General features: G+C 50.6%; 1 protein-coding gene across 14 annotated transcripts; it reads right to left on the reverse strand.

Moving 5' to 3' along the window:
• Positions 1-393: 393 nt before the first annotated feature.
• Positions 394-26,983, reverse strand: SLC4A5 (solute carrier family 4 member 5). 14 transcript variants are annotated; one of them, XM_052664958.1, is made up of 28 exons: positions 26,867-26,983; positions 26,001-26,109; positions 24,142-24,235; positions 23,804-23,995; positions 19,363-19,492; positions 17,086-17,246; positions 16,771-16,926; positions 14,775-14,870; positions 14,273-14,328; positions 11,575-11,732; positions 11,400-11,487; positions 11,077-11,231; positions 10,817-10,960; positions 10,477-10,651; positions 9,803-9,936; positions 9,423-9,694; positions 6,757-6,818; positions 6,273-6,473; positions 5,804-5,917; positions 5,457-5,480; positions 5,024-5,185; positions 4,145-4,323; positions 3,990-4,062; positions 3,772-3,912; positions 3,054-3,227; positions 2,701-2,862; positions 2,384-2,451; positions 394-2,055 (listed from the first exon to the last, which is right to left on the reverse strand). In XM_052664958.1, exons 1-28 carry the CDS (start codon positions 26,878-26,880, stop codon positions 1,890-1,892), a joined length of 3,660 nt encoding a protein of 1,219 aa, XP_052520918.1. In that variant the 5' UTR covers positions 26,881-26,983; the 3' UTR covers positions 394-1,889. The 14 variants fall into 14 exon arrangements, 13 of the variants coding, with proteins under 13 accessions (XP_052520918.1, XP_052520919.1, XP_052520916.1 ...); XM_052664959.1 differs by having other exon boundaries at positions 3,772-3,840; positions 26,001-26,151; positions 26,867-26,965; XM_052664956.1 differs by having other exon boundaries at positions 26,001-26,151; positions 26,867-26,965.
• Between the last annotated feature and the right edge of the window lie 105 nt (positions 26,984-27,088).

The raw sequence follows: 27,088 nt of genomic DNA on the forward strand, positions 1-27,088 counted from the left end.
CACTGTGAGCTCCCTGTGCTCTCAGAGCAGGGATGGCTCAACCTTTCTCTGAGTTTGACCAAAATGCAACTGCGCTATGGCTCTGAACTGAGAAACAACAGCTGATAGTGGAAGAGCAAACAAAGAACTAATAATTTTTTCTTTACAGTTGCCCTTACCTGTGGTCACGTATCCCTGGGAGGACTGATCCCACCTTTCTGGGTGCAGGCAAGCTTTGCTGCAGAGCTGAAGGTCTGTTGCTGTGCAAGAGCTGCAGCCATCTGCAAAGTCACCTTTAATTTCTCTTCCTGGAGGGGAGAATGCTTATACAGATGCTGACCAGGGAGCACCTGGAAAGGGAAGCTGAGGTTCAAGGGGCTGAGGCTGCACCAGAAACACAGTGAGAGCTGAGACTAATTTAAGTGAGATTTATTGGATTGTATCACTGGTAAATACAAAATGGCTAAAAGTAGTACTGTAACGGGGCTGGCAAATCTGTGACGCTCCAGTATTTCATATACAAAAAGTATAAACCATGTGTGAGGCTTGCAAAATGGATAAATCGAAACAAGCTGTGTTCTAGAAGGATCTGAGCTGAGGCTTCAGCTGCGACCTATGGAACAGCCCCCAGAGTCCATGAAGCCTTTCCAGGGCTGCTGTGCAGTAGAGCTGACATAGTGGATAAAGCAAATTAACCACGGTGCAGTGATTACAAGCAGAAACCTACCTGTGCCATGCTTCAGCTACCATGCATGAGATTGGTACAAAATACTAAAAAATAGACACGGTGCACCCAAGCTGCAATAGCTCTTAATGTTAACGTCAAGCTAAAGTGGTGACCAGAGTAATGCTGTCTTATTAAGCTCACCATGGTTCCATAGGTGTTCTTGAACCAGAAAAACACTGCTATAAACACGAAATTGCATTCAAGTCCTTCTTGTTTGACTTGACTATTTACAAAGAACTGGGCTGTCCCACGTGGAGGTTCAGACCAGGTGCAATATTTAGTCAGTGTCCCAGGAACTGCTGGCTGGCAAGAGCACAGAGCTCCTATAAATACCAGGTAGGCTGTTTCTGCCTGGGGGAAGAGAGAGGGCTTTTTACAGCCTTAAAATAAAGGCAGAAGAAGCCCCATCCTGGGGTTACGTGGGGGGATGTTTGCTGTTAAACCATGTGTGTGTAATGGGGGTGGAGGAGCTTGAGGAGTGCAGACTCCCTTGTCCAGGAGCTGGGAGGCTCCTTGGTGTGTATGGGGCAAGGAGAAGGTGCAGGAAGGGCCTGGCTGGGCGCACAACAGGGCTCCTGCCCCGTTACTGGATTTTGGGACCCAGCACTGCGCCTTGCTGGGGCAGTGACACGGGGTCAGGCATGGCCGTGCTCAGCTCTGCTGCCCAGTTCCTTATGGAAAGCATTCCCAGTTCTCTGCAGCAGTGATCAAGCTCTGTTCCTTCCTGCTGCTCCCACAACACACCCACCTCAGGCACTGCAGCTCCTGAGCTTTCCCTCCTCCTGCCAGTCCTCAGCCTCCAACGCATCCTCATCCCCTGCCTCTGTGCTGAGTCCCCCTGGGCAGGAGAACCCCTCCCCTACAGCAGGACCCTGATGGGATGGCTGGGACGTTCCCCAGCACCACCCCCAGCTGCCTTTGGCTTCTCCAGCCCAGCAGTGGTTCAGAGGCCAAAAATGCTCATTTCCACATTTTGAGCCCCGTTTTGCCATCAGCGCCGGTGCCTTCGCCCAACAGAAAGGGAGGAAATGGGACAGCAGTAAGAACTACAGGAGCAGCAGCCTTGGGAGCCAGCGCTCTCCTCAGTCTCATGTAGAAAAATATGTCCAATTTGCTTTATATATATATATGAATATATAAATATCTATATATATATATAAATTAGAGGAAGCACTGCAGGGAACTATAGCGTGGTCTCACTGCCCATGTCCCGCGGTGCCTTTTCGGTGTCGGTGTCCTCATAGTCTGACTCCATCTCTATCTTCACCTGGGGCACAGCACAGATGGGGCTTCGGGAGTAATTAAATGCAGGAGATGATGGGCATGAAATCTTCAGGTGGAGTGTAATGCTGCAGAGGAGGAGGAGGAGGGGGACATGGAGGTGAGCGCGGCACCCACCTGCTCCCCAAATAGCCCAGAACTCCCCCATGGAAGGGCTCTGGGTATTGCTACTACTGGGAAAAAATAGTTGAAAAGTCATAAAGGATGCTGTGAAAATATACTTCAGCATTTCAGAATTGCCCAAAGACTGATGGGAACTGGCTCAAGGTAGTGGCAAAAGTGATGCTCAGTGGGAAGCATTGGCTGCTGGACCTGGAAATGTTTCACGGTGTGGATGGGGGCCTCTCAGGAAGGGGCAACATGAGGGTGAGCTTTGGAGCTGTGGGTGCTGCTCACCTGCGATCCATGTCAGAACCATTCGGAGAGGAGTCAGAACGCAGAGCTCCAGGTGGGGGACCTCTTTCCTGGGAAGGACACGGAGGTGAAACACTTCCAGCTGAGAAAGGAGGCCCCCTAGAAACCCACTGTCCCAACTGAGCCCAGCAGTCTGCCAAGTAGCTTTTGGAACGAGGTGAGGCCAAATTGCACTCATTTGCCCTTTCAAACCCAAAGACCTTCTCCCCAAACTGCAGCCCTGGGGGTTTCAGTAGGACCCTTCCCCTCCCCATGTCTGTGCTGTCTCAACCTTCCCCCCAGCCCCCTCAGCTGCACACCTCCTCATCACTGCTGCTGTCCCCTTTGTTGCCCTTTTTCTTCTTCTTCTTGTCATCTTCCTTCTTCTTCTCCTTCTCAGGGATGATGTTGTCAATCCAGGCCAGGTCATGCTGGGAGAAGACAAAGTCCAGCAGTCGCCGCACCAGGATCAGGGCTAAAATCTGAGAGGGAGGGAGGGGAGAGTGAGGACTGGGGGCCACCACTTGCCGAGATTTGCTTCAACCCCAGCATCTTGCAGGCAAGGCTGCAATAAGGGCGATGCCCATGGGAAATCAGAAAGTCAGTGTGATTTTTTTTTGCAATAGAAAACGAGCAAGAACCGCCTGGGGAATGCTGCAGTGCTGAGCCTTACCATGACAGGGAAAATGATGGCAGCCACGGTGGATTTGAGGATCCAGAGCACGGCCAGGCAGACGATCTGCACCAGCGTGAAGAGGTGGATGCGGCGCAGCGGAACGTGCCGCAGGAAGACGTAGTCGGGCTGGTGCTTGGCTGGCATGAGGAAGAGCTTGCAGCGGTCCCAGAACTGGGGTGGGATGAAGACTGATGTGAGCCATCAACCCCACTGCCCCCATGCAGGCTCCCAGTTGCCCGGAGAAATCCTCTTTCTGTGCCACAAATGGGGCAGCTGGGGCTCTGTGATGTTTCACAGAGGGGTTTGGATATTTGCTGCCCCACGTGGCTGGAAATGCTGGGGATGGAAAAGTTCTAGGGTCCAAAATCCTCATCTTTGAGGAGGTGTAGAGAGGAAGGAGTTGGACTCTGATCCCAAGTAACAGCATTAGGAAGAGAGGTGATGGCCTTAAGTTGTACCAGGGGAGGTTCAGGTTGGATATGAGGACAAATTTATTCTCCAAAAGACTGGTTGGGCGCTGGCACAGCTGCCCAGCGTGGTGGTGGGGTCACCATCCTTGGAGGTGTTCCAGAACCGTGGAGATGTGGCAGTGAAGGATGTGGTCAGTGGGGATGCTGGGATGGGTTGGGGATCTTCCAACCACGATGATACTGTGATTCTCTGATTTCTGATCAAGTGTGGGGCCCTTTTGTGGCAGGAGAGGAGGAGTGCTCACCTGGATGCCGTTCAGCGATGCGACGCCCATGTACAGAAAGACACCGTACAGCACTGGCATGGGGATGTACTGGGGACATGGAAAAACACGGCCCTTACCCCAAGGAAGGCAGCAGCTCACTCCTGGGGAGGGGGACAAATGCTGGGGGACGAACAGGGGGAAAAAAATCCACCCCGACCACCTGCAGAGCAGGGATGAGGCAGTGGGGGATATTTTACCTTCAGAATCGGGGCCAGGAAGACAGAAATCCCTGTGAGCACGAAGACAATGATGCCCGTCACCCTCTGCTCCCTGGGGTGGGGAAAGAGGGGGGAGATGCTGTGCCGATGGGTTCCCACAACACTGGGGCAGAGCACGGCTGAGCCCCCCTCACCTGACCCCCAGGAACTGGGGCTGCTCCCCAGGAGCGCTGGTCTCTGTCTCCATCTTCAAGCTGTCGATGTGGGCGATGGAGATGACGGTGGCTGCCACGTACCAGGGCAGCCCCATGAAGGAGCACACTGCCATGAGGATGCCCACCCAGAAGAGGTCCAGGTGGTAGCCTGCTGCTTTCTGCAACACAGTGCAGGGGTCACAGGGGGGTGTGGGGAGGTACCTCTGTACACCACAGGGCCCAGCAAGGCAGAGATTTCCCCTGGCTGCACTCTGCAGCCCACGAAGTGCCCTGCATTACCCCTGGATTGGGCACCCTTCTTTGGACCGGAGCTCTTTCACATCTTTATCAGTGACACTGACAGTGGGATTGAGAGCACCCTCAGCAGGTTTGGAGATGACACCGATCTGAGTGGGTGCAGCTGGCACAATAAAAGGAAGGAATGGCATCCTGGTGGACCTGGTTGGGCTTGAGAAGTTGGCCCATGAGAATGTAATGAAGTTCAGTATGGCCAAGCGCGAGAGGGGAGATTTAGATTAGATGCCGGGGAAATTTTTTACTAAGAGGACATTGAGGCCATGGCACTGCTGCCCAGAGTGGTGATGACCCATTTCATGTTGTACAGGGCTGTAGGCAGCCTGATCTGGTGCCTGATTTAGTGATTGGGAACCTTGCACTAGGCAGGAATGTCAGAACCAAATGATCTTTGAGGTCCCTTCCAACCAAAGACATCCTATTGCTCAATGAGCCTGGACAGGGCTCTGAGCACTGATGGATCTGTTCACTGCAGGAGAGTTGGACCAGATGACCCTCAAGGGGTTCCTTCCAACCCAAATTCCATGACTCTACGATCCCATGTGAGGATGCATCCCGACTCACCCGCAGCTTGTGCTCCTTCCTGTTGACGATGACGGCTGTGATCTGCTGGTCCATGAAGATGAGGATGGTGACGAGCAGGGCAGGCAGCGCGCTGGCCAGGTACACCCACCATGGGTTCTTCCCAAAGGGAAAGACAAACCACCCTCGGTCCACACGCGTGGGCTGGAGGGAGAGAGCAGTTTGCATGCCACAGCCGAGAAGAATCCTAGGCTTGGAAATTTTGGCAAGCCCCACATCACCTCACACCCCATTCCTTATAAGCATCACTTTATCCCATGTCCATCCACCCCTAGAGCCACGTGCTGCAGCCCCAAATACTCCCCAGATGCTCATCTGGACCGAGCTGCCCTCGCACAGGGGAGGAGCCCCACACCACTGATGGGGAAGAGATGTTTTCAGCAACACTTCCAGAAAGGGATTTATTGCTTTTTACCTTAAAGTCAGTAGGCACTTGGAGCTTTGGGGTGTTCAGTCCGAAAAGCACATCCAGCCCCACAAACATTAGTATGGACATAAAGATAGAGAAATCGCTAATGAGCTTACGGAGCTGCCGGAGTGAGAGGTGGGAAGAACAGAGAGAGGGGAAAGGAAAGAAAAAGAAGGAAGAAAAGTCACAGAATTAGAATATTCCCCCCGAAACGCCAAGCAGTATTTCAGAAGGCACTCAGACACCATGTTTTTTGCCCCGAAAAGAAGGGGACCACCATGTCCCCCCCAAAAGCACTGAGAAGCTGAAGAGAGAGCATTGGAGAGGCACAGACCACAGCAGTGCGGCCAAACCTTGATGATACTGGGGATGTGCAGCTTCGGGGTATCCAGGCCGAAACAGGCATCCACACCACAAAACAGCAGGATGGAGAAGACATTGGAAAAGTCAGCAATGAAGGCCCTAACCTGGAGGCAGATGGGAAATGGGGGCAGAAAGGGCAATTAATGGGATGGAGGAATTTGCTCCCGTGTCTGATGCTTCCCCCTGGCATTCCAGCACTGCACATGGATGGGCATAACTCACAAAAAGCATTTTTCCCCCTTTTGCATCGCATGGCATTGGGATATCCAGCACACAAGAGCCCAAGCAGCATCTGAAAGCTTGGAGAGGATTGTCCTTATTGATACCAACATCTCCTTTTCTTGTAAAAGAGAAACACGGATTTATTTTCTCACCCAGCAAGGAGACCGGCAGCTCCCGTTTTTCCTACCTTTGGGAAAGATTGGGGCAAAATCCTGCAGATGTTGGTGCTGTTCTTACCTTGGTGGGGAAGTAGCGGCTGAATTTGAACTTCTTCAAGGTGAGAGTCATGGAGTAGGTCCCAAAGAAGAGGATGAAGGACATGAGGGCCAGGTCGGGCACAAATTTACAGGATTTCCCCACTAAGCTGCCGCCGTACTTGAGACACTCCTTCTTACTCAGCTGAGTCCAATCCAGAGCTGTGAGGTTAATAGCATTGTACTGGGGAGAACCCCCCCCAAAAAAAAGAAAAATCAAAATTAGCGTTAAGCAATGGTGGTGTACAAGGAAGGGGAATTTCCAATGGGAGCTGCTCCAACCCCGTAACTGTGGGAAGACCCCAGAGACGCCATTAATTTGGGCTCAAAGGTGGGGATTTGGTGCTGCCGAGTCAAACTGTGAGCCCAAACCGATGCAAAGCATTCCCCCAAACCTCAACCCTGGTGCCAGCCCTCAGTGCAGCCATGGCACACCTCCCCCCATGGGAGCACACAACCCCGCTTACCAGAGATACGTTAGTGGTGTTTGGTGCTACTGGAACTGAAGCATCGAACAGTGTCATGTTGGCTGCAGGAAAGAAGTTTGTTATTAAGGTTCTTGGCTAACAGAGAGGTTCCTGCATTAAAAATTGGCCAGGCTCCATGAAGAGAAGCATGGCTCAGACCGGGGGATGTAAAAGCAAACGTGGGGCCAAGCACGTCCTCTGAAGCCCCGTGCAGCGGTCAAACACCCAAGGGCTGACCAAGGTTTGGGGAGCACACCCTGTTTCTAACCCCACAGTAACTTCTCCCTGATTAATCCCATGCACTCCCCCTGGAGCCACCCAGGTCAGAGGTGCAATCCAAAGGGTGGAAGAGGGGAGAATAGAGACCAAGAAAGCAGCCTGTCCATTTTGGAGAGGTGGAACCCAGTAACGCCCAATTTGTTGGCATAGCTTGGCATTGGCGTTATTTTATGTATGTATATATATATATGTATATATTATTTTTTTTAGAGAGGTGTTTTTGTGGCTCACTGCAAAGCAATCAGTAAAAGGCAACCTGCTGGGCTCTCCTCTCTAACCATGGCACCTTCTCCTCCAGCACAGAGAGGTTCTGCTCTTCAGGCAATGCAGCTCCGCGGTGTCGGGAGCTCCTCGTGCTGCATTACATGGGGTCTGGGGTTGCTCTCCCCCCCAGTCCCTGGGGTCCATCCTCTTCCTGTGGTCAGGTGGGAGTTTGGCTGCTCCACCTTGCTGCAGCCTTCCCGGGTGCAGAGAATTAATGAAGGAGAAGCAATTGCTGGGTTAGAAGCAGAGATGCTGGGGGCTGCTGGAACCAGGCTCCAGGAAGCAGTGCTGGCAAACCCAGCCCTGTTTACAGCATTAAAACATTTGTTGTTGTTGTTGTTATCATTATTATTTCCCTCCATAACCTTTTGCTTTTCCAGAAATCAGATTTTTTTTCTTTTTTTTATTACTTCTACAACCCAAAGAATGGCGTAGCATTGGCAGTATGGAACATGGGAACCTGTAAGGGCTCTACATAAACCCTTCTATTGGAGCAGAGAGAAGAGTAAAATACATGAAAAAAAATAACAACAAAAGCCCCCTTGGAGGCGGTACGAGTATCAAATATTAAAAGAGCTTTAATATTTAGAAGGTGATACTCACTTGAGATTGAAATCAGCCCAAATTGATGTGTGCAGCAGAGACAAATATGGTACAAATCAGTTATAATAATAAAAAATCAGAACTACTTAAAAAAAAAAAAAAAGAAGAAGAAGAAGAAAAAAAAAGAGTATGGAGGGGAGAATAAACACAACTTCTCAACATCTAGAGGCATGGAAAATCCATCATTGCTTTGGTGCCCAGGGCAGCAAAGGTGAGGAAGAGGGGCCGGATTGCTCAGAGGTTGGAGGTTTGGGGCTGTGGATGGCTCTTGGTGCCAACAGGGGGGCTTGCTCTGGGCAGAGGCTGGGGTGGGGGCTCTGGAAGGGAGAGAACTCTTTGAGGCTGTGATGTTTCAGCCCTGGGGGTTGCACTTGGGCTAAGCTGGCCAACACTGGGGGAGTCTGGCTTCCAAAAGGACAAGCGCCATCGCTGGGAGCTTCCATCCAAAACCTGATGGGATCGAGTCGTTCAGCGCACGGTGAGTAAATGGGAACTGAGTCAAAAGAACAACAACCACAAAACCCCATCAAACAGGGGGCTGAATGCTATTTCCATCCTGGCATGTCAGATCTCTTCTTGAAGCAATGGACGCATTGGGGCAGGTTATATGGCAGGTGTTGGAAGCTTTTGTTTCTTTGCTGTCACCCCTCTTTCTCTCCTCCACCTGCAGCTGATACGCCCCACAGATCGTTTGCTTTTCTACTTTTCAAATAAATTTGGCCCATTTGAGAGAAGTGGTCACTGGCATTAGCTCCACACTGGGACCGTCACTGGGAGCGTTTGAGCTGCACGATGTGGATTTGGGATCATTGCACGTCTATCCAGGAGCAAATAGAGGTACTGTTGGCAAAAGGCAGCGTGAATTATAGTCCTCTTCACCATCAGAGAAAGCTACGTCTGGAAAATGCCTTTGCTTCACTTCCCCCAAAGAACAGCTTGTGATGATTGCAGCTTCTTCCTCTTAGTAGAAACTGGATCAAAACCAGAGGAGATGCCAAAAGACTGCCTGCTCAGAGCCTTGTGGCCTCTTCTTTTTGAAGAGGAGTAAGAAAAAGAGGAAAGCAAACGAACAAACAAAAAGAAAAAAAGTCCAAGAGTTTTTCCAAACCCAATTGGGATATCCTTACTGCATTCCAGAAACAGGAAAGGACTCAGTGTGTTTTCTGGAAAGAAGTTTCCATTGGCAGCAGGGTGGAATCAGTGATCCAAGGAAAATGAATAAATAAATAAAAATCTTTCTTTCCATCTTTTTATCCATCCAGGTCCAGCTGCTCCGGGCTCTCCAACACATCCCAGCAAGCACTGACATGCTTGGCCATGGGATAGGCTCCATTTCCAACACCTTGCCCCAAATCACCCCCGATGGAGGATGATGAGGTCTCTCTGCCCCAGTCTCACTGGTAGCTCCTTGAATGTCGTTGGCTGATGATCCAGTTGGGATCTACCTACAGTGGGACCCCCCGCGGGCACCCACCTCCCCTCACCATCCCCATCCAACGCTGAGAAAGGTTTGTACTCACCTGGGTCAGGAGCAACGCACTCGCATTTGTACATGGTCACATAGTCTGGCTTGAAGTCCGAATTGATGGGGTAGTACTTAAAGGCCCCTATCATCTTCTTGATGGCATCGTAGATGAAGATGAAGCTGATGAGGGTGGAGAAGCCTTCCTCTGTGAAGCGGGTGATGTACTTTATAATGAAGCTGGCGTCAGTGGCCACCAGGATAAGGCACTGTAGGGCAGAGTGCAGGCCGATCCAGAGGCGGAACTCCATGTAGTCGATGCCGTTACCTCTGAAGGCAGGCAGAAAATGAGAGCAGCTCAGGAACACGTTGGGTTGGGGGTCAGACCCCATCCCGGTAACGGAGTTCCCAATCCCTCTGGCATCACTCAGCACCTACTTGCTGAAGTCAAAGAGCAGCTTCTCAAAGATGAGGATGGGGCCGGTGCTGCTGAGGATGATGAGCGGCTGTCCAGCAAAGAGGCAAAACATGGAACCTGCCATTGCTGTGCCAAGGAAGCTCTCCATGACACCCTGGGAACAGATTACACCCAGGGTTATGTGGTGCAGTGCCAGGTTACATCCCCAGGGATACCCCAGGTAGGGATGGGAATTACGGACTCCTATTTGGACTCACATAGGGTGGCCTGGGATCATGTTCCCTTGCTCTTGGTATTGTCGCTGATATGGGCTTTCCCATCCTCCAAGTATCTGGGGACAGCCTCCCCAGAGGAGGTTTAGCTTGGATATCAGGAAGAACTTATTTACAGAAAGGGTTGTTAAGCACTGGAATGGGCTCCCCAGGGAGGTGGTTGTGCCTCCATCCCTGAATGTATTTAAAAATCATCTGGATGTGGTGCTCAGGGACATGATTTAGTGGTGGGTTGTTGGAATGTGGTTGGCCTTGATGATCTTTAAGGTCTTTCCCAACCTGAGCAATTCTATGATTCTATTCTATGACTTGGGAATGAATTTCCACCCCTAGCATCAAAGATTGGCACAGCTCCCACTCCATTCCATCTCATCCCCATTTGCCTTTGTTAAGCCAAAGTGACTCCTGTCCTTGGACCCCACCTGGTAGTTGTCTGTTGCATCTCCAAGCAAACCCCCAAATGTGATGGCATTGGTGATGCAGCCCAGGTAGATGAAGAGGATGGCAGAAATGGACTGGATATGAAAGCCTTCATAGAAGTCACTTGGGAACCAGGGAAGCTTCCTCTTGATATCCAAATAGAGGCCACCACAGAACCTGTGGAAATAAAACCAAGGATGAGATCCAAAATGCGTACAGCACTGTACAAAATTCCCTTTAGGAATTCACCCTTGCACCCTTGGAAGCCACAGGGTGAGCAGCAGGAGATGCTGATGGGTGACAGCACCCTCTGGGGTTTTTGGGTGGCCAGGTGATGCTCACCTCCCAGTCCACGCGAGCTCTTCCCCAATTTCATGCACTTCAGGCATCTCCCCATCATCACTGCCTCCTCCACCGCTCCCAGCACCTGCCCCTCCAGCTGTGCCATTCATTTGCCCCACTTCATTCAATGAGAAAACTGATTTCCTGTGGGAATTATTATTACTGCAGAGGTTACACACAGGGATGAGGACAAGCATCTCCAAAACGAGAGAGATGGGGACAACCACAGGGCTGGGGCCAACCCCACGTCTCCCACTCACCTCTTCTCAGCTGAGGGCACTTTTTTGGGTGGCTCGATCCTAATGTTGGGGTCCCACTCGCCAGGTGGCAGGACAATGACTTCATCCAGAAATTCGTCTATGCCAGCAATCAGGTCTTCTCTATCTCGGGCTTTGTAAGCAACGTCACTGAAGAGCTAAGGGTCAAGAGAGCTGTCAGTTTGGGGACAGAGCCCATATGTCCCCCCCCACGTCGTTATGGATGTTTAAAGTTTGTTCGTTTGAGCAATAGGATGCAAACTGCATTTTTCTCTTAGCTCTGAGCAAGAGGGCTCCCAGCAGGGCCGGGTTTGGTATTTACTCACATCATCCACCATGAGGGTCGCAATGGCTCTGCCGATCTCATTGTAGGATTTGGCTTTTCCTGCGGGGCCCAGGAGAATAAAGAGGAATCTGGGAAGGGAGTGGCACCGTGTTGGCATCCTCACACTGCCAAATCCCCTGCTGCGAGACCAGCCAGCGCTTCAGAACCAGGCTCACCTGGTGGGGACGGGCACCTCCGTCACCCCTCCCAGCATGGTTGCCTGGAGCAGCCGCACGAACGCTACGAAGGGCTTCTCAAGGAATTCCACTTCTCCCACCAACACGTTGGAGGCCTCCGCATCCTTGGGGATCTTCTTGATGAATTTGTTTTTCAGCTGTTGGGGAAGATGAGGTAGGGAAGCGAGCGGTTGCTAAAATCCAACCTGTCCTCCTCTCCTGTACCTTGACTACAAACACTAAAGCTGCAGCACCAGGTTGGGCTGCAGGCTTCAACCTCAGCTCTCTGATGCTCCTGGGATTCCCAAGGGATGCGAGGGCCATTTCCACAAATAAAACAGGGAGAATTCGTAAAGCTGAATCTGTGAATTTCAACAGCAGCTCCCAGCCTAAGATAAACTTGGGAGCACGCGCTCCGGGCTGCTTAATGCAAACGTGCCACTCCATGTGTTGGAAAAGGTGCTTTGCTGTGCTGGGGTCTAAGCAAGGAAAGTCCACAGCAATCCCCAGACTGACTGCATAAAATCTAAGCCAAAAATACTGATTCTGTGGGAAGCCTGCAGGCGTCTCTCTAAGCCTGCTTGCAACCCCGTAGCCCCAGGCTCCCCTGGAAGGCTGAGCCACCACTTGCTGCTTTGCACTGGTGGGTTGAGCTCTGTCTTTGTAGCTCGTTTGCCCACATTCCATCCTCAGAGCAGGAATGGAAATGCAAGCAGGAAACCTCCACCATGGATTTTTTTCCCTGGGTCTCTTCTCCCCTGCAGCTCTTTCATTATTAGCCCAAAATGGTTCAATACAAACCGAGGCAGGGTGTTATTATAATCTATATGCCAGCATGAGGGGAGGCATGTGAGCAGGGCAGCAAGCTCTCCCTTTCTAATCCTTTAAACCCGAATGGAAAAAAAAAAAAAAAGAAAAAAAAGGAAAAAAAAAAAGAAAAAGAAAAGAAAAATAATAATAAACCAATTCCTCCAATGCAGCTTGGAACAAGCAAGAGCAGGAGTTAACAGTGGCCACTAAGCTTCATGTAACATTGAACAAGTCCCTTTGTAGCAGGCCTACAGAGTGATTATGTCCAGCACTCTTGGTACTACATGCTTTGCATATTTTGGAATTAACTCTCTGCATCCCACCACTGGAGGCTGGTATTTGGGGTCCCTTGCAGGGCAATTTGCTTGCTTCATTGCAGCTGTAATATAGGAAGATGCACTGCAAAAACTTCTTTCTGTGAGCTGTCTCTCATGCACCATGGCTTCCTCATCCTGCTGCTCCCTCCTCATGCCCAGTACCTGGGTTTGGGGACGTGCCACGTGCTGGAGGGCAGCGAGCAAGAGAAGCAGGCAGAGGAGACACAATCCCTTTTGGCAGACGATGACATATTTCAAAGCCAGCACTAAAGGGTGAGGTCAAGCTTGGTGGTGTTACCATGGCATGAAGAGCCCCAGAGCGTTATGCTCAGGCAACCCAGGAAAATGGGGATTTCCATCCATTGCATCACATCAGATAAGAGCACTGAGGATGTCCCTTGGGGCAAGGCAACCACTTACACCACACTGTACCCTGCAAATCCCTGCCAGACCCTTCCATCCCCACTCTCTGGGCTGGCTAATTAACTCACAGCTGACAGATTTTGTACTCAACCTGCACAGTTTTAGCCCTTGTGCCATGTTTCCCCCAGTCAGCATTGCTTCTGGCTCCAGCAGCTGGACTTCAAATATATCCACCAGATGCCTCAGGTCAAATACACAAAACACTGAAAGCTGTAGGGAAACATCAAATGTATTTCCCAGGACTGAATTGCAAGCCCCATCCTGTAAGCCATATGTTGGCAGGATGGCACAGGAAGCATGCCTAATTACTGCACTTGCAGACAACAGATTTTAAATACAGCTTTAAACCTCTCTGGGCTGTATTCTTGTTTGCAGCCCCTAGTACTGGTTGGGATTTACCCCGAGCAAGCTGCCTGCACCCAGCAGGCACTGTTTTGGATGTGTTCACACATGCACTGTCAAACCCATTTCCTTTCCTATGTTTTCACCACACGTAGAATCATTAAGGCAGTGAAAGACCACTGAGATCCCCAAGCCCAACCCATCCCACCACGCACGCTGACCACGTCCTTCAGTGCCACATTTACCCTTTTCTTGCACACCTCCAGGGATGGTGACCACAACACATCTCCAGGCAACCTCTGCCAGTGCCTCCACACCCTTCTTGAGAATAAACTTTTCTTAATTTCCAACCCCATCAAGTCGACCATCTCCCTACCTCCACAATTCCACCACTGAACCACATCCCTAAGTGCCACATCTGCACATCTCCTACGTATCTCCAGGGATGGCGACTCCACCACTTCCCTGGGCAGCGTGTTCCAACACCCAACACTCTTTCCATAAAGAAACACTTGATAGGTCAGTTTGATGACTGGACTCGATGAACTTGAAGGTCTTTTTCAAAGTAAAGGATTTTGTAATCCTATGGTTGTTTCTGGGACAGCTTCCCCATGAATGAACAAGGATCAATACGTATTCGTTTCACTAATTAGTAATTTGTGTGGTTATTGACTGCACAATGCTCACATGGACCTTAACTCTCACGGAGTCCCCACACATCACAGCTCGTTTGCAAGCAGGCCCACAGCAGCCAGTTGTGTTAGAGATGCTCCTCATTACATGGCACAAAAATTTGGGCATTATACCTGGTCGGTGCTCGGTGTGTCTGAGATATCATTCATGCTTCGGCTTTGCACGTGGCCTGGAGACAAGAAAGAAGCAGGGTGAGAAAAACTCCATACGTTGTGCAGCTGAATTTCAGCCCCACTTGGAAGAACAAAACGGGGCAGGAGGACTTTGTCTGGATGAGGAGCTACGAGATGTGGTTTAGTGGCTTGAGGAAGCAAGGCTAATGGGAGGACAGTTGGACTGGATGATCTTGTAGATCCTTTTCAACCTTGTGATTCTGTGATGCCATGACTTCAGTGAGAACAGATCATTATTTAGCACAGCACAAAGATAAAAGCTCAATAACAACAGCAGCTTTGCTAACACCAGCCATCCTACAGCTGCACAACACATTGGTGGCCAAAGAGGGGTGTGTGGCAGAACTCTATCTCACATTGCAAATCAGTTTTGTTCCCCCCCCCTCCCCTCCCTGCTCCTTTTTCGGATGGTTTCAGCTCCCTGCTGCCCACCCCAGCTTACGCAGGCGGCCGTAGCTCGCGCTCTGCCGCATCCGAAGGTCCTCCGTGGAGCGATGGAAGGCAGCACCTGCAGCTGGGCTGCGGACGGGGCTGCGACCTGGGAAAAGAAAGGATAGAGAAGAAGGGGGAACCACAGGGAGGGGGGCAGGAGGTTCGTCATCGGCCTCCTGGTGCTGGGGTGGCCTTTATGGCACCGCTACACCCGCAGTTTGCTTTTGCCTCTGAACTCATCTGCAATTTATTCCACCCATAGTAGTTTTTCCATTAGCGAGAAATAGACTTTGCTGCCTTAAGCCTCGCGTGCTCTCCGTGCAAAGCGCCTGCGCCCCCCCAGAGCCTGGGCAAGGCTCTCTTTGAGCCCATCAAAGCTGGGTTCAGATGGCAGTTGCTGTTCCCAAAGAACCAGTGCTTCACATTTTGATTTTGAAGCCCGCAATTCTACATAGGTCACTCCAAAAGTAATGCCTCCTATTTATTTCCATGAAAACGGACACGAAGAGCACAGTAACACTCTCTGATGGAGCAGATTCTCAGCTACAAATCATGGTTTTCCAACAAAATCACCACCGTGAGCTGTGGATTTTCACCAGTGATGAACAAGAGCTTGTGTGCCACCCTTGTAAAAACCTGCACCAGCAGAGGTGCTCCACTGTTGCACAGCTGCTATGACAGCATCATTGCTAGCAAAATATTGCCCCATGCAGTCCTACTTTTACTGTGCTCACATTCGGTTTGTTCTTTGTAAACATTCATAAGTGTTGGCAAATGTCAATGGGGGCCATTTTTTCCACATGGAGGAATTCAGTTCCAGCCCTTTGCTTCATCTGCACTTCCATGCCAGGAGTTCCATTCTGCCCAGCTACCCCTCTGCTGCCATCTGTCACATGGCAACAACATGTAGTGGGATATTGGTGCAAAGGGTCAACCTTCACTGCCATCCTGCCAACATCTGCTTCTGGCACTGTGGGCCAACGTAATAAAAAGTTCCCAGAGTGTGTTTTCCTTGGGGAAAACCTTCTGCTCCAGGTTTGAAGGGCTGCACTGCTTCTCTCTGAAACACCAGCTGCAACCACAGCAACCGTCCTCTTTTTCTTTACAACCCAACACCAACGCAACTGGAAATAAGGATGGAACCTGGTACGTCCTGTTTTTCTGTGTGCCAGCAGTATTTATTCTGGTATTGAAGATTTCCTGTTGGCACAAGAGACGTGAGGACACACCTGTCCCTGCCATCAACCACCTTTGTAGCTCCTCCTTGCTACTCCTTGTTGTTCCTCCTTGCAAAGTCAAAGCAATGCCATCATCTTAGCAAAACACAAGAAATGAATGAAAGAAACCCCTCTTTTCCATATCTACAGGGAGTAACTACAAAATTTCCAAATTGTGCTCTGTTTTGAGAGCTTCTGGACAAATATTAGCTCCAATATCTAGTCCTGTGATGTGGATGATGGCTGCTGTAAAACCTCGGGATGCCCATGGGGTGGATATATTGCTTACTGACAGCCTCTTCCACGTGCACTTTGGGTTCTGCTGTTTGTGTCTGCCCAGAGAGCAGCTGTAGCCTGGCAAATCCTGGGCTCCACCAAATGAGCTCCATTTAAATCTAAGTAAATAATCTAGCGTGAAAACAAACAAATCCCCTTTTATAAGGGCTCAGAAATAGGCAGGTTCAGTGACGGAGCAGACTGGATTTGTCTGCAGGCTGCTTGCCCCTTGGCCAAGTGACCGCCAATGCTTCTGTCCACCTCAGCAGACACTTCTCTGGCTTTTAGCTTCCATGACCTGCCACGTTCAGAGGGTGGCAAAACTTCTGGGGTCTTTCCTGCTGCCATAAACAGTTTTATGCCCCAGATGGTTGGCATTTCTGCTTCTTTGTCTCCCGAGATCTGCTTCCCCCAGGGACTGCTAAGTGAAGATTGAAGGATGGAATTGGGATGCAACAGGGATGCCAACCCTACCAGATGGTTCGATGAGTCTTTCGCCCCTATAGCACTCACTTGTGTTGGAGGACACCGACTTGCCGATGTCGGCCAAGGAGCGGTGGATTGGCTTCTTGGTCTGGTGGCGGTGCTTCCTGAGGAGCACGTAGCTGATCTTTTCCCTCAGCTCAGGTTTGAGCAGACCATCCTCTATCTGCTTCTCAATGACATCGTCTGAAAGCATCAAACGAGGGAGAGTCACCCCACTGCAAAACCTTCTCCCCCTTCCCAGAAACCTAAAAAGCCATCGACTCTTACTGGACCGATCTGATGGCTTTCAACTGCCATCTTCACTTCCCTTTGTGCGAGTTGCTGCTACCTGCAGACTCATACCTATGATTTGGGGCAAAGAGTAACCATCGAGATCCAGGAGCACCGTTCCTGTCTGCAGGCACGTCCGCAGCTCAAACAGGCTGTGCAAAGACAGCGTGGACACGTGGGGTTTGCTCCACCTTTCCCCGCCTTCCTCCACCTTTTCTTCAAACTTTATCCACCTGAAACGACAGCAGCAGAGCTGGGAATGGGCCTGGAGTGGAGCTGCTGTGCGAGGGGAAGAAGTGAACTGCATTTCTTCAGGAAGTTTACAAACCTGAGTTAATTCATCACCTCCTCCTGCAAAGAGTTTGCTCGCTGTTCAGGGTGAGAACACAGAAATGAAGCCACCTCATTCTCATTGCTTGTGCAGTTGCAGAGTGGAGCAAAACCAACTTGCCTCCACCACGCAGCCCTGCAGCTGATGAACTCCTGGTACTGATGTGGGAGGTTTTCCCACAGAGCTGACCTTGCCTTAGCCAGGCTTTGCACTTACACAGAGTGGCAGAACTTCATCTCTATGCATGCAGGGATGCATAAATCCACAGTGTTGCATCTTTTTAACATCTTAGCAATGCTCAAAATTCAATGCAATTCATTCCCAAGGTGGGAGAGGAGAAGGTATGCAAGCTCCTGTCCCTTGGAAATAAGCCCTTCTCCTCCATTCCTTCATTTCACAAGCCAGAGACATTGAGGCAGATCTGGGAGCAGTGGTTGATTTCTTCCAGCTCCCTGGGAACAGAGCGCTTGGAGAGTCGTCAATTTGGGGAAGAAAGCTGCCTTTTTATTCCTTTTTATTTCTTTTTAAAGCAGGTCTGCAGGCTCCATGGATTAGTCCTGGCAAGGCTCAACCTTGCAACTTCTAACTGCTATAACATGGATTTGGATCCCTGCTGCTGCAGAGGGCACAGACAGAAAGGTGCTGGAGGCGCATGGCTTCTGGGAGTCTCTGATGGCTCATGGAGAGCCTGGGACTGCGTGAGCTGCAGGAGGTGCATTAAAGTGCTGCTGGAAAGAGAAGATGCAAGGAAAAAAGGCCACAAAATACCACCTGGGAGTGCCAGGAATGGAATATGCAGAGGACAGAAATCCAGAGCTTGTCCCTAAGACCAGCACTGCATCCGTGGCTCCAAAGCTCCTCATCCCAATTTATTCGCAGGAACCCCTTCTGCAGCCTTCCAAACAACACTGCTTTTATTGGGAGGAAGTTCCAGCTTCTCCCTGCCCCAGCCACAGCACCACTAAGACACATTGCTCACCCAAAGCCGATTAGGTTGGTTTTCCTTTCTCTTTTGCCCCATTTTCCTGCTGAAAGTGGGTTAGCATGCATGCACTGCCGTGAGAGCTGCTCCGGATGGCGTTGGAACCTGAGGCACGTCTGCTCTGCCCTGGGAGCAGCACCCCACGATGGCCTTTGCAAAAGCTCCAGCAAAACCCCCACCTGCTGTGCTCATTTCTTTGTTTCCCCTCTCAGGGACTAAATCCCACAGCGGGGTTTGACCACAGGTAGTGCAGCCGTGCCAAGGAGCAGCTCTCCTGCAGCTCAAGAGGTTGAACTGCTCCTCAGTGGAGAGAGGAAATCTGGGTACTGAGAACTCCATTCTCATGGGAGGGATTTGGAAACCTTCATCAGCCAACATCGTGCCTGATGAAAAGCCCATCGCATTGGGATTTTTTTTGTGTGTTGAGTGCTTTTGGGAAGGGGGGTGATGTGCACATGTAACACAGCCATACCAAATGGGGAGGAAAATATATATCATCAACAGCATCTCTGCAATGCTGCTCCTAGAGCAGGGCTGGCAACCAGGAGAAAAGGGGATTTGCAGAGCTATTTAGGAGGCTAGGTTAAAAAAAAAAAAAAAAAAAAGAGGTTTTGGGTAAAACAGTGAATGTGCCAACACCAGTTACTGAGAAATAGGGAAATCCTAAGTAAAACTGTCCCAAAGTCCCTGTGATGGGGGAAAGGATGAGTGGAAGAGACGTAGCAGGCAGGAGGGGAAATGTAGGTGTATCCAGGGGGGAAGAGCCCCAGCTCTGGGATTGACACAGCCTGGGGAGATGTGGGAAAGATGGGAATTCTTCCTTCCCTCCTCTACGTCTTCAGCAACGACCCAGAGAATGCTGTGCTCTCTGCATTTCCCTGCACTGGACACGACCAAAAGCCAAAAGGATTGTACTTAACCTCATTGAAACAATGCTTATCCACTGACTCACTGCACAGGGCAGTGTTTCCAGCTAGGAATAGCTGGGGTTGGCTATGGCTGATGCATTTCTGACTTAAGGGGTGGCTTGTCTCACCTGGCTGACTCCTTCCACTCCATCTCCTCCCCGTCGTGCTGCAGTGTGTCCATCTCTGTGAAGAGTGTGGGGTTGGGGGGCTCATCGTCATCACCCAGGATGTAACGGAGACGTTCAGCAGCTGGAGACACTGACGGAGGGGGGGAAAAAAACGTTGTGAAAAGATGAACTCCAGCCAAGCCCTTGCAGAAAGGGCCCAGCAAGAAAAGGAGATTGATTTGTTGGGTTCTATAGGATGCCAGGGTTCAAAAATAAAAATGAGAGGGACTTTGAGCAAAACGTTGAAGGTGCCAAGCAGTTATTGAAGAGTGTGGCATCTCTGAGTATATCTGTCCCAAAATCTCTGTGCAAAGAGATAAAATTGATTGGAAAAGACCACTATCATCCAGTCCAACCATCAACCCATCTCTCCCATGCCCAATAAAGACATGGGATGCTGAAGGAAAGGGTGAGAGAAATGGGTGTAGCAGCCAGGAGGGTAATATATCCCTATATATTTACATATACACACCTATGCACTACCTAGTGGGCACTGGGCAGGTTGTGAACTGCAGAATGCAACCAGCCCTACACGCAGTGCAATCAAATTCTCAGCCCAGGAGCATTCTGCACCTCATTTCCATGGGATCTCCTGCATTTTTTCCCCATCCATGGAGTTTGCCAGGTCAGAGCCCCCTGTCATCAGCAACCAAATCCCCATCCACATCATTACGCTCTGGCACTGCATATCAGGATGCACGACTGCTCTGTGCAGAACTTTCCCTCCAGCTTCCAACCCCCCTTTTCAAGAGGAATGATCCAAATTTACCATTTCTGCAGGAAAATCCGCCTCTTTTGCCACAAACTGCAGGCTGGGTTGGGAAGAACCCCCCTGCCTCCTATTTCCCTCTGTTGGGGCAGCACAGTCGCAGCACATCACCCAGCTGCCAACCTCTGTGGCTCAGCCCGTTCTCAAATAGGGTCGAAAAAAGGTTTTGTGCCTTCGAGGCGCTCAACCCAGATGGACACAGGGCGGCTTGGGCCGTTCTTCCTTTCCCCATAGCTGCCCAGCTATTTGAATAAGAGGATAATCAGCCCAACGCCAGGCTCCGTGGAAATGGTGTATTTTTAATAAAATCTTGGGTCTTAGCCCTCACCTAATATGGCAGGAGTTAATCCAGCAATGAAAATGTCTTTGTTAGCAGAATCCTCCTGTTCCCAAACCCTGGAATAAGAAAGTCGGGTAATGCAGCACACGGCTCATTAAGTTGCCATGCAGAGGACAAACTCACAGCGCTGCTGGAGCGTTGCCTTGTCCTGCCAGCAGATCAGCTGAAGGCCGAGTTGTGGCCACTGGGAAAGAATAGGATGTCCCTTGCAGTCCAGCTCAGCCTGCTTAACTGCTTAAGCACTTTAAGCCACACCACCAGGGCTAAAGCCCTGTTGTCAAGTCCTCCTTGCACTTCCATAATGTTGATTATTAAGATTCTTCATATTCCTGTTAATTTTAGAGCTGGGCTCCACGCCTGGATGAATACAGGATCTTTATCTTCCAATTATCCTCCTTTATCCTCATGGCATCGTTACAGAAGACTTCTAGGATCCCAACCCATCCCACCGTGCCCACTGGCCACATCCCCAAGTGCCACATCTCCATGGTTCTGGAGCCCCTCCAGGGCGCCAGCACCTCCCTGTGCAGCTGTGCCCCTGCATCGTTGCTCTTTCTCAGAATTTTTCACTGATATCCAACCTGAACCTGTTCCATTGCAGCTTAAGGCCATCACCTCTCATCCCATTGCTGTTAGAGGGAGCAGAGACCAACCCCACCTCACCACCACCTCCTTCTTTTCAGGGAGCCATAAGTTCAGCCCTGCACCTCCTCTTCTCCAGGCTGAACCATCCCAGCTCCCCCAGCTGCTCCCCATCAGACTTGAGTTTTCTCTGCAAAACCTAAATTCACCACAAACCTTAAACGTTGCCATGAGCTGCACTGCAACAGAACGAGCTGCTGGGAATGCCCTTTCCAGGTGGCATCCAGGATACATTACAGAAAGGGGATTTTCAGTTTTCCAGGAATGGGTCAGCGTGGGGTGCAGCTCCATCCCCTTTGTGACCACTGCTCACAGCACTGCCCATATTCCCACTGCCAGCTGAAGGAATAGCCTTGTCTCTCAACATGTGCCATGGTTCCTTGCTGAAAGGTGGATCAATGTGCATGGAGCTGCTGAACCTCCCACAAATCCCGACCCAAACAGAGAACTGACTGCTGAAGCTCTGTGCCACAAACCCTTATGATTTGTTCACCTGGAGGACGCTCCTGGCCCAGCACCAGGCTGCAGATTTTTGCTCCTTCTGCAAACATGATCCAGCCACAAAATTAATCTCGGAAATCACCAGCTTGGGAGGATATGTTGAACAGTGGCATCTCCTCAGAGGATGTGGGCAGGGCAGGGAGCTGCCATTCACATCCATCCCGTCTTGCTGCTCTCCCAGTTTGCCACTGGTTTGTGTAGCAACATCCCCTGAGGATGCTGTGTGCTGGAGGATGTGGTTTGCATTTGGGAAATGCAACACTGCTGCAGAGACACCCAGAACCAGCACCTACATCTCACAAGAGATCACTGAAACAAGATATCATGCACACGATAAATCTGTACCTCCCTCAATCAACTCTTAAGGTGGAAAGATGCTCACAGCTTCTCTGTTCTGATTTATACCCAGCAAATCACTTTCAATTCAAGCTGCAGTGGATCCAAATCAAGCCCAGAGATGTGGGACCATCTCAGCATTAACACTGATGATTCAGGATAGCTGTATGCACAAAAGAGCTGAGGTTTCTGTGGGTCATTGCACGGGACAGATGAGTTACACCAACTGGAGGGGCACAGAGCCCTTCACACCACACACTGGATGCACAGTGGAACCTCAGCCAGCAGCACCTACCCAAACCAACAACCTCAACGAGCCCCAAATGCAGAGTGAGAAGTAAAGATAGGCTGATGTCCTGTGGGGAGGGGGAAATGCATGGCTGCTGCTCGTGGATAGCAACTGGCAGAGGTACTGCATGACTCCACACACAGCTCCCCTCACAAGCTCCCATTCAGGCTGTCACACGTTGATCACCCACTGTCACTCCACAACAGCCTTTTTCCTGAGTTCCATGGCTCAGAATGGATCTTCCTCCCCCAAATAACACCAGACCGGGGCGTGCATCCCACGCGACCAGGAGCTCTGCTCCCATTCATTTCAAGAAATCAGATGGCCCCAGGTCTGGATTTATCCTCCCAAACACTGCCTGTGCTGCTTCCCTGAGCTGGGACAGGTGCTGACAGAGGTGTGTCCCACCTCCCCACCCCCCCGCTCCATTTGGAGATGTCCCCAGGCTCATCCCAGCTATTGCCATCACCAGGACTTGCGCCAGCCCCACGTTGACCCCAGGGAGAAGCAAAGCCCAAAGCAATGGGGACTTTCCTCCCCTCCCCTCCTGCTCCCTCCACCGTGACCACAGAGGAGGAATAGCACACAGCACTGGCTCCTACCTGGAACGCTGTCCTTTTTTTCCCCCATTTCTTCCCGTCGAAACAAACCTTCCCTGCGCAGCACAAAAGCCCCCAAACTTCCTCCTTTATCCACTCAAGCCCGTTAAACTCCCAGGCTTAAGGAGCAGATTATAGAGAATATAAAGCACTTTCCTCTCCCTTCAGCTCTCATGACGGGAAGTTACCAAATCAAGCGAGATGCGTTCAGGAGAGGTGAGCACTTGGGAGCATGTGTGGCAGCAGGGCCAGGGGAGGGAGGGGAGGGATGGCAGAACAAAACCCAGGGACGGGTCTGGGGCTGCTTTGGGGGAGGTGGTTTTCTTTCCCTCCACTTGGAGCCAAGTGGGGAAACCACCTGCAGTGTTTCCTCTGAGTTCAGGCTGCAAACACTGAACTCTGAACCCACGCAAAAAACTGGAAAACGTTTCCCTCTGTGGGGAAAACCACGGCTGAGATCCCTCCCGTGCTGCTGAGACATGGCAGCAGAGCAGCTGGTTTGACATAAAGCCAAACACAAAGTAAATAAATCAAGAGATCAACGAACACTTTGCTGTGCAAAATGTTCATCTTTGATAAGGAGAATTATGGAGGCTGGGTAAGGTCCTGAGTGACAGACTAAAGGGAACAAAGTTGGGGCTGGAAAGGGGGGGGAGTTAGATGTTTGCACCCCCAAGACATCGCTGTACAACTCCATGCAACCTCCCAAGAGCAAGGAGGATCACTTTTCAGACTACCCATCACACAAGCAGCCCCAAATATTGCTTCATGCCCTGCGCACAGCTCTCAGACATCGGGAAAACCAGAGCAGAAAGCAAAAGTCAAGCAGGAAACGCAGCAGGGCGCACACGAGGGTGATTTAACCCTGATTTACATCACACCGCAAAACCCCTCCTGCTTTCTCAGGAAGCCAGAGGACAACTCACTGGTCCTGCTGGCGTTATCATTGCCGCTCTCGTAGCAGCCGTGGCCGCCGTCGTCGGTGTCGGAGCGCTCCTGCCGCTCGTAGTGCCGCTCGCTCTCGCTGGTCCGGTCCCGGCTGGAGGCGGATCGCCGCCGACGCCGCTTCCTCCGGTATCCCCGGGGCACCGGTACCCCGATGTAGATGGAATGATAATCTGGGATGGGAAGAAAAGAATCAGAAAGCGGGTCTGAGCGTTTCTAGCTTGTAAAGCCTTCCGCTCAAAGCATCCGCAGCCCAGAACGCTGGGTGCTCTGGAAGGTCCCACTGCCATATGACGGGGATGCTCGCTGTGTCTCTCACCTTCTTCATCGTCGTATCTCCTCCTCGAGCTGCTCAGCCCCCGCTCGCTCAGCCCATCCTCATCCTCCAGCATGGTCCTGACTTGTGGTGAGAGCTGAACGGGGAGTCAAGGGCAGAGAAAGGGGAGAGGTGGTGAGAAGTGCCGGGAAGCAGCCCGTGCTACGGGTAATCCCTGCTATGGGAAGCTCTTGCATGTGGCCAAAACCCCAGGGACCTTCCCGGAGGGCTGAGGGCACACTGGGATCTGCCACCTCCTGCAGTGTGCTGACCCTCCCCCCATAGCAGCTCAGCCCTGCCTCACTCTGCACCATCGCTGCCCCCCTGCCCCATCCCTACAGCTCAGAAATGGATTTGACTGGGGTGACATCTCCATCCTTCCCTCCTGCTGCCGGCAGGAAGGTGTAAGCGATTATTAGAAGGATTTCCCAGTATGATGATGCAGACCTGCTTGGCTAACAGAGCTGTTGCAGTGGGGCTGGTTGGGAAATAAACAGATATTTAACTTCTAGGGGGATGAGCACAGCTAAAAGGGGTTGTGTTAAAGCAGAGTTTGCCTTTCCCCGTATCCTGAGCACAACCTGATTTTCTGCTGCACACGTTTCCACTTCCAGATATCTTCCTACAAACCTACGCTTTTATTCCCCATGTGAGATTATTTGGATTTTGCCACGGACACTAATTAATCTTCCTAATTATCTGACCTCCAGGGATTGTCTTTCACACTTGACTTGGACGGGGGAATGGTTACTACTAGTGGCAGCCCAGTCGATGCCTCCCAAAGTCACTTTGAGAGCAGCTCTCTCTGCATCCCCTGCTCTGCCTGCCTGCATCCATGGCAATTTACTGCCATTCATCTCCTGCAGGGAAGCAAAATCCCAATTCAATCCCAAAAAAGTTTAAAATAAAAAGCAAACTACATGTGCATACAAGGAGCCAGAAGGATCCTTTGCTGGCCAGGTCAGCTCTGCTTGAGTTGCTGAATTATTGACTTGCTTTTCCCTAAGGCAGAGACCACCTTGTGACCAACACAGGCTCCAGCCTTAGCTAATTGCCTCCTGAAGACATGAAGACACTCCTGATCTAACAGATTTGGGGTTTTTGACCACATTAGTCCAATATTTCTTGCTCAGGTGTAGGAATCAATCAATTTTAAGGGTCAACAGCTCTGGGTGGACAACCATGCCCCAAACCTGGCTGCATTGGAGGATAAAACCCATCAGCTGCAAGCTTTGGCTTCCTGCAAATAATGTTATGGGGCTTAATTTGGGGATTCAGGAAGCTGATGCTGGCAAGAGAAACAGCATTATGCTTACCCAGCTGTGGGTATAAATAATTTTGCTTTAAAACTATTCCAGCAGATGAAAGCCATGAACCCCCCCAAGGGCAGCGCTGTTGGGTGTGGATGGGGACACGCAGCCCTCCTGCTGGGTTTACATTGCTAAGAAATACAAATTATTTTATTTCTTTTTTTTTTTACAGCCTATCCTGGCCAACATGAGCTCCACCACGGCTCTGTTTGGCAGAAAAAAAAAAAAGCCAACAAAATTCATTTCCCCAACAAAAGCACACTTTGCTAAATCCGCTGGTAAATAGAAGGTCCCGACTGAAGCATCCAAGCTGTGCCTCGGGATGTTTTTCATCTCATTTTCTTACATGGGCAGTTTTATTTCCCCCCAGAAGTCTTTGCATATAAACACAAGTGTGACACAGACTAGAACTGGAGGGGAAACATGACCTAAAGTGCCGTGCAAGTAAAAGGAGAGAGAAAAGAAGACCACATCCATACCACCCAATTAAACCCCACTATCCCCACCAGCTTTCATGTCCAGAAAAGCAAATGTTAACACCAACAAACTCACCTCTGGCTCTCCAGAAGCACTCAGAAATTGGAGGGGCTGCGCCTGGTGTGGGGATGCAGTGGGTGCTGATGGATGCAGGAGCCTGGACTGCCTCGGGAGGAAACCACTCCTGCAAACGTTGTATTGACGCCCATTGGCTGCAGTTCTGTAGCTGCCAGGTTAAAATGTATTTTTGGGTGATGCTGATTGACTTTTGGGGTAGAAAAGCATCATGGGATGCAAATAGACCTTCAGAGAGGTTGTGACATTCATGCCATGGAGACCTGGTGGCGTGCAATGATGCTTTCCAGATGGGACGTAACAATATTTTGGCTGCCAATCCCTACCATCCATGATCTGCCTCTCCTGAGTTAATTGCTGCCTCTTTAATTATTGATTCCTATCAGTTTTGCCTCGATTGATGGGGAATGGGGAGAGGAACAGCTTTTGCTCTTTGGCTCAGTGCAACCTCACACACAGCAAAGAACACGAGGAAATTACTTGGGGAGGTGGGGAAGCACTGCCAAGAGGCAGAAAGCTCCTGAACCCATCAGGGACCACAGGAGCAGCCCAAGTGCCACCAAAGTCTTTGCCTTTTTGATACACGTGCCACATTTTGCCTTTGACACGTGAAATATCCACAAACTTGAGCACAAGAGAACCAACCTCTTGGCTTTGTGAGCGGGTGAGGCGCTCCCTCGCCTGCCTGAGTCCATTTAACGCCTGGCTTGCTCACGCCTGTTCAGCCTTTTAACAGGAATATCAATAAATCTGCATCAAAGCAGCATCAGACACTTGGCTGCAGACAGTCCCATCGTTCAGCAAGCAAGCAGAGAAATCCTGCCTTAGGCTTTAAAGCTGTCTGATAGCAGCGCTTTTCCTCTCACCTCTCTGGCATCATCTGGAGTCTCAGCAGAAGCAAAGTCTGTTTGATGCTTTATCCCTGTTTGCTAAATGGGAATAGCAGAACAGGGTGCCAAGTCTCCCTGCACATTGCATGCAGTGTATCTCCACCACTCAGTGCCTGCTACAAAGCATCTGTTGTTAGTCCAGGTAGGAAAACCTGCTATGTGCTGCACTCCAGCCTTCCCAGGCTCTGCCTACCCAGG

Source organism: Tympanuchus pallidicinctus, unplaced genomic scaffold, assembly GCF_026119805.1.
Source record: "Tympanuchus pallidicinctus isolate F22 unplaced genomic scaffold, pur_lepc_1.0 scaffold60, whole genome shotgun sequence".
Taxonomy (NCBI): Eukaryota; Metazoa; Chordata; class Aves; order Galliformes; family Phasianidae; genus Tympanuchus; species Tympanuchus pallidicinctus.

Excerpts from the sequence above, each read along its gene's own strand:
- SLC4A5 (XM_052664956.1), bottom strand. Across the intron at positions 10,652-10,816 it reads GAGCTCGCGTGGACTGGGAG|GTTCTGTGGTGGCCTCTATT; the intron begins GTGAGCATCACC and ends TTATTTCCACAG. Across the intron at positions 5,481-5,803 it reads ACATCCCCAGTATCATCAAG|CTCCAAGTGCCTACTGACTT; the intron begins GTTTGGCCGCAC and ends AACACCCCAAAG.